The sequence below is a fragment of the Dipodomys ordii genome, unplaced genomic scaffold, assembly GCF_000151885.1.
Source record: "Dipodomys ordii isolate 6190 unplaced genomic scaffold, Dord_2.0 Scaffold106, whole genome shotgun sequence".
Lineage (NCBI taxonomy): Eukaryota > Metazoa > Chordata > Mammalia > Rodentia > Heteromyidae > Dipodomys > Dipodomys ordii.
In genome coordinates this window covers 5,249,150-5,255,960 of record NW_012267322.1, presented here as the reverse complement: position 1 = coordinate 5,255,960, position 6,811 = coordinate 5,249,150, and the positions used below count along the sequence as shown (strand labels likewise).

At 36.3% G+C, this 6,811-nt stretch overlaps 1 protein-coding gene across 2 annotated transcripts in view; it reads left to right on the top strand.

The window, feature by feature from the left end:
* The window catches only part of Rpgrip1l (RPGRIP1-like), a 95,314-nt gene that overhangs the window by 56,314 nt on the left and 32,189 nt on the right, over window positions 1–6,811 (top strand). For both annotated transcript variants that reach the window (XM_013028013.1, XM_013028014.1), the window contains exons 20-22: window positions 5,021–5,119; window positions 5,532–5,694; window positions 6,018–6,085. In XM_013028013.1, coding sequence (XP_012883467.1) covers window positions 5,021–5,119; window positions 5,532–5,694; window positions 6,018–6,085 — 330 coding nt within the window. The remainder of the gene's footprint in view (window positions 1–5,020; window positions 5,120–5,531; window positions 5,695–6,017; window positions 6,086–6,811) is intronic.

Sequence of the window (6,811 nt, the reverse complement as noted above, 5' to 3'; positions counted from 1 at the left end):
ATCCATTCATCTACTGAGGGGCATCTGGGTTGGTTCCAGATCTTAGCTATGGTAAATAATGCAGCAATAAACATAGTCATGCTGAGGGACAATTTCCAATGTTATCAGTCATTTTTATTTTAATAGATATAATTTTATAATAAAGTAAACATGGCAAAGTAAAAAAAAAAAAACATAGTCGTGCTGGTAGCTTTAGTGTGGTCTTATTTGTAAACATTTGGGTAAATGCCCAAAAGTGGGATTGCTGGGTCATAGGGGAGCTCTATGTGGAGTCTTTTGAGGAACCTCCATACTGCTTTCCAAAGTGGTTGAACAAGTTCACACTCCCACCAACAATGCAGTAGGGTTCCCTTTTGGCCACATCCCCTCCAGCATCTGTTGTTATTAGATTTTTTTTTTTATTATAGCCATTCTAACTGGGGTGAGATGGAATCTGTGTTTTGATTACATTTCTTTATGGCTAGAGAAGTTGAGCATTTGTATAAACTCTTTACATTGATTGATCTAAGCCCCCTCATGGTCCCATCTCTCTCCCCAACTACTGTCCCAGTCCTCTGCTCTCATTTACAGAACTTTTAAAAAGTCTTCAGATGGGCACCAATGGGTCAAGCCTGTAATCCTAGCTATTCAGGAAGCTGAGATCTAAGAATTGCGGTTCAAAGCCAGCCTGGCAGAAAAAGCCAGCCTGAGACTCTTATTTCCAATTAGCCACCAGAAAACCAGAAGTGGAGCTGTGGCTCAAGTGGTAGAGCTCTCTCCTTGAGCTGAAGAGCTGAGGGACAGCACCCTGGCCCACAACCAACAAAAAAAAAAGTCTTCAAAAATGATGCCTGAATTCTGTCTCCTTTTCTTTACAGTTCATTTGAACTTACTTCAGTCAGGCTTTTTATAAAACCACTCTTGGTAATATTACAGAAACTTTTTTTGCCTTATTTAGTAGTCAGTGTGGTACCATCTTACTCTAGAAAAAGTGGAATAGTAGCCTCCCTCATGACATGTAGACTACTTCTTCTTCTTCTGACCCCTGGAATATCATGCTAGTTATCCTCCATCCTTACCAGTTATCTCTCCCACTTTCTTGGACCAGATCTCTAAATGCTGAAGAGACTTGGCAGTCAATCTTCAGACCTCTTAGCAATCTGGATCCACATTTAGCGACCTTATCCAGACTCCTGCCTTTAAAAGCATCTAATTGTATGTTGACATTCCTGTATCTATAATATCTTAACCTCACTACTGAATCCTGTATTTATTTTTTGTTGCTTATTTCATATGCAATAGGTACTCTAATGGAAATTTAAACTTAACATGTCAAAAACCTAACTTCTGAACCAACCATCTTAAAAATGTTTGCCTCTTTCAGTGTTTCCCATTCTTAGTAAGTATCGTAATCATTTGCTCAATTGTGCAAGCATGACATTTTGGAAGAATACCTGTGACTCCTATTTCTTATACCCACATTCTATTCATGTCCAAAAGCTGTCAACTGTAGAAACCTTGAAATTATGTTCAGTATTCACATCATCTATACTGTTACCATTCATCACCACCATCTCCCATGGACCTTTTTAAAATAATTTTTATTGAGATTAAATGATTACATAAATTTCACAAATTTTACAGTATTGTGAGAGTGATACTTAAAGTCACAAACACATTTTAACCTTCACAAGGCAAATTGTCATTATCATGGTCTATAGTTTTGAGTTCCATAAGCTTTGACAACACAACTGTTTCTTCCACATCGGGTGATATGTACAATTCTTTCCTTTTGCTTACTGTAAGCTGTTCCCTCTTTCTCTCTCATTCCCTCCCATCACTGCCCTTGAGTTGCTTAGTTCATTTTCATCAATGTCCAGTGCAGCTGATGGGCCCCTCTGTTGTATATTTTCCCACTTCCCTCTGATTCTGTGTCCTCCTCCTAGCTTCCCTCAGATGTGCACATATATATATATATACCATATATGGGTCAAGAACATGGAGTCATTTCATAACAATATGACAAATTGAGTGGAGGTCCTTTGTTTCTCATGTCCTATTTACTTTGTCATATCTCCTTGCATTTTTTTTATTTAACATCCTCAGATTAGGGAGACCATGTGCTGTTTGTCTCTCTGCTCTTAGCTTACCCTGCTCAAAATGAGTTTTTTCTAGTTCCATCCATTTCCCTGCAAATACCATTATTTTGTCCTTTCTAACAGATGCATAATATTCCATTGTATATAGGTACCACAATTTTTGGATCCATTCATCTATAGTGGGGCTTCTGGGTTGTTTCCATATCTTGGCTATTGTGAACAGTGCTGCAATTAACATAGAGGTGCATGTGTCCTTGTATCCTGATTCCTGTTGCTCAGGATAAATGCGTAGGAGTGGGTGGTATGGCTGGGTCATAGATAGGTCTATATTTAGCTTTCTGAGGTAGCTCCAGACTGCTTTCCAAAGTGGTTTGATTAGTGTACATTCCCACCAGCAATGCAATGGAGTTCCTCTTTCTCCACATCCCCACTAGCATTTGTTGTTGGCTGAATTTAGGATGTGGACCATTTTGACTAGGATAAGGTAGTATCTCAGTGTTATTTTTATTTGCATTTCCTTTTCATCCAGGGATGATGAACATTTCCTCATGTGTTTCTTTACCATTTTTATCTCTTCTTCTAAGACGTCTCTCTTTAGCTCCCTTGCCATTTAATGATTAGTTTGTTAGATTTGGAAGGGATTAGTTTCTTGAGTTCTGTGTATATAATGGATATTAGACCCTTATCTGATATATTGCTGGTAAATATTTTTTCCCAATTAGTTGGTTGTCTTTCTACTTTGGTAGCTATGTCTTTAGCTGTGCAGAAACTTTTTGTTTTAAGGTAGTCCCATTTTGTTGAGTCTCTCTCCAATTCGTTGTGACCCTGGGACTGTGTTCAGGAAGTTCCTGCCTGTGCCTTAAGGTCAAGTGTCTCTTCTACTCTGTTCTGCAGTAGTTTCACAGTTTCAGATTTGATGTTAAGATCTTTAATTCATTTTGAGTTGATGTTAGTGTATGGTGACAAGCTGGGGTCCACTTTTAGTTTTCTGCATGTGGCACAAATAGCACCAGTAGTTGAAGAGGCTATGTGTCTTCCACTGTATATCTTTGGCTTCTTTGTCAAATATCAGCTGACTGTAAGTATGTGGTTTTATTTCTGGATCTTCTAATTTATTCCATTGGTCTTTAGGTCTATTTTTGTACCAATACCAATCTGTCTTTGTTATTCCCATGGACCTTTTAAAAATGCTTCTAGCATATGGCTTCCATAATAAAAGGACAGAAACCTTAAGCATCAGCTCCCTGTTTACCTATGTGTCTTATGTTCCCACCACCCCCAGCAAAATGGTCCATCATCTTAAGGTTTACTATACTGCCTGGCATATACAAAGCACTTAATACATATGTGCTAAGCAAATGAATTCAATAATTATAATTCAAAGGATGTTTATGGCTAGAATATATTGAGCACTTCCTACATGGCAAGCACTAAAAGGAATGCTTTTCACACATTAGGCTCATTTAATGCTCACAATAGCCCTATGCAATTCATACTATTTGAATGATGGAGACAGTGATATTTAGAAAGGTAAAGCAACTGCTCATAGTCAAGATAGTGGAGCTAAAGTTTGAACACAGGTACTTTGAATCCTAAGTAAATGGTCACTCATATTTAAAAAGACATTTACGTAGAGATGTAGTAATAGATGATTATGTGATTACCATTATTCAGTCATATCTAAAAATTGTGAACAAGTTAAATTTATCTGACATTAGAAATATATATTTGTATCCATTTCTTTTATGTTTTCTTGTTCATCTTTTACATTTCAATATTGAACATGTCTACTTTTTAAATAGTAAAAATTAAGGACTATTTAAACTTAACATCAGTTTTTGAACTAGAAAAATTGATTATAAGAAAGTTGAGAATGTGGCTTAGTGGTAGATTGCTTGCCTAGCATGCATGAAGCCCTGGGTTTGAGTCCTCAGTACCATATAAAAAAAGCCAGAAGTGGCACTATGGCTCAAGTGGTAGAGTGTTTGCCTTGAGCAAAAGAAGCTCAGGGACAGTGCCCAGGCCCCACATATACATATATATATATATATATATATATATATATATATAAAATATGAGGTAGCAGAGTGGCTTAAGACACCTGTTTAGGAAGTGCCACATCCTGAGTTCAAACCCCAGTACCAGCCTCTCCTCCAAAATTATTGACAAGTTATTTGATATAGTAAGATGATATTGATTATAGGAACCACATGCCTATTTTAAGAGATATGTTATTGAGTTATAATTACTGATTATATAATCAACATAGAATATTAGAAAATATATTTTAGAAAGCAGTAAAATAAAATCAGACTTCCTGAAAACTGTAATGCAGAGTTGTGAATTTTCTGCCATATTTTTTCCTATAGAAACATATACATACATACATTTGATTAAAGATTTTTTTTTAACAAAACTTTAAACAACTATTCATCCTGTTCCATAGCTTACTTTACTTATCACTTTTTGATGTGTTCTGTGAGGTCACCAACTACAGATCTACATCATAATGTTTTCATGGTTACACAGAACTCAGGTATTAGAATGTACCATATTTCAGTTAATGGCCTATTATACATTTTCATTGCTCCCCACTTTTTTACTGTAATAAGGAGTCCATGGACTATGCTTTCATTTGTTAAAATGTATATGCATATATTTTGAAGAATATTCACTTGGATATAGCTCAATGGGTGGGAGAGAGGGGAAGGAAAAGGGAAAGGGAAAGAACAAAGGAAAAGAAAAGGGAACATCCACCATGTTTGTTGAACTATAACTACAGTATCACTGAATGGTGATCATATTTCTACCAATTTTTATTGACACATATGTATATATATATATATATATTTATATATGTATTTATGTAAAAGGTTTAGAATCATTTGGGATTTAGTAGTAAATACAAAATAACATGCATTCATGTTTTCACTTAATACAAGGAAACGTGTATTCCTCCAGAAGATTTGAAAGAAATTTCACAAGAAGAGCAGACACCAGAAATGGAAATTATTATGCCCACTGTCTCACATATTGCCCAGGTATGCATTTCTATTTTTGAATGATTTAAGTTGATTCTTAAGAGACATTGCCTTGTGAGCATTGTCATAATTCAGGAAATCATAACATTTACCGTATTTATGTGACTATCTTGCAGTAAAAAGATAAAATACGACAAAGGCAACAGCTGCAATTATACTGATATTGGTGTGTAATAGAAGATCTGTAATTTAAAGTCAAATTATGGCATCCATGCATTTTTTAGTCTTGAAATAAGTGAAAATCTGAATATACACTGTATTTGCATTTCAGTAAAATTTAAATGATTGCTTTATAATGAGTCTCTCATATATAGTGCATATCTCTGTATTTGTCTCAGCTACATGTTTATGCAAGTGCTTCAACAAAAGTAAAGTGTGGAGTAAGCAATAAATACAGCTTTGCTTTCCCCAGGTTTCACAAGAAAGTAGTGGAACTAAGGCAAAAGAGAATACTGAGAAAACACAGCAAGGAAAAGAAGATGACTTTTCCTTGCTGTCTGAGGGCCAGCTCGCAGAGCAAAGCCTAGCTTCTTCTGAGGATGAAACTGAAGTCACAGAAGAATTAGAACCAGAAGGTAGCTCTTTAATATTATTTCCTTAACTTATTGCTATCTTTAGTCTATTAGAACTTACCTCACAGAACATTTATAGTAAACTCTACCTCATGATACCTATTTCTTGACAGAAATGCTGGGTTACAGCTCATTCTGCCTGCTTAGTATGGCTAGGTAAAGTTATTATATCTCTTCTTATATTACCTTGGCGTTCATAGAATACAAGTGTTAATATCCACAATTTGTTTTAACTACTTTTATATTCTTTGGGTTCAATATTATTAACTGGATTATTCTTTAGTCTTGACTTTTAGGTTAAATGTTGTCCTCTTATTTCTTAACAGATGAAGATAGATCAGATTCTGATAGTGATGACTGTATTATTTCAGGCCCTGTGTTCAAGAATAAACAGGTCAGTAGCTTATGCCAACAATACATTCTGACATTAAGGCTATCTTTTGTTTGTGTCTCATAATGAAAATCTTTTTTTTTTTTTTGGGTCCGGTCATGGGGCCTGAACCCTGGGCCTGGGCACTGTCCCTCAGCTCTTCAGCTCAAGGCTAGCGCTCTACCACTTGAGCCACAGCTCAAGTAACATATAAACCAAGATTTTGTAACACCAGTAACTGAGATAGGAACTTGCTAAAGCCAACTTCCTTGACTTCTTTCCAGAGTAATATACAAATTAGTTATTGGATCAGATCTGAATTTTTTAAAAAAATTCATATGTTCCAGGTACCAGTGGCTGACATATTATAGCCTTAGATACTCAGAAGTCTGACATCATGAAAGTCAGATTTGAAGCCAGCCCAGGCAAAAAGTTTTATTTTTTTATTTATTTTATTAAGACCCATTCTCCAGCATGGCACCAGTGGCTCACCCCTGTAATCCTAGCTACTCAGGAGGCTGAGATCTGAGGATCACGGTTCAAAGCCAGCCCAGGCAGGAAAGTCCGTGAGACACTTATCTCCAATAAACCACTAGAAAACTGGAAGTGGCACTGTGGCTCAAGCGGTAGAGCTCTCACCTTGAGCTGAAGAGTGCAGGGACAGCGCCCAAGCCCAGAGTTCAAGCCCCATAACAAAAAAAAAAAAAAGACTCATTCTCAACCACTAGCTAGGTGTGCCAGGATGCAAAT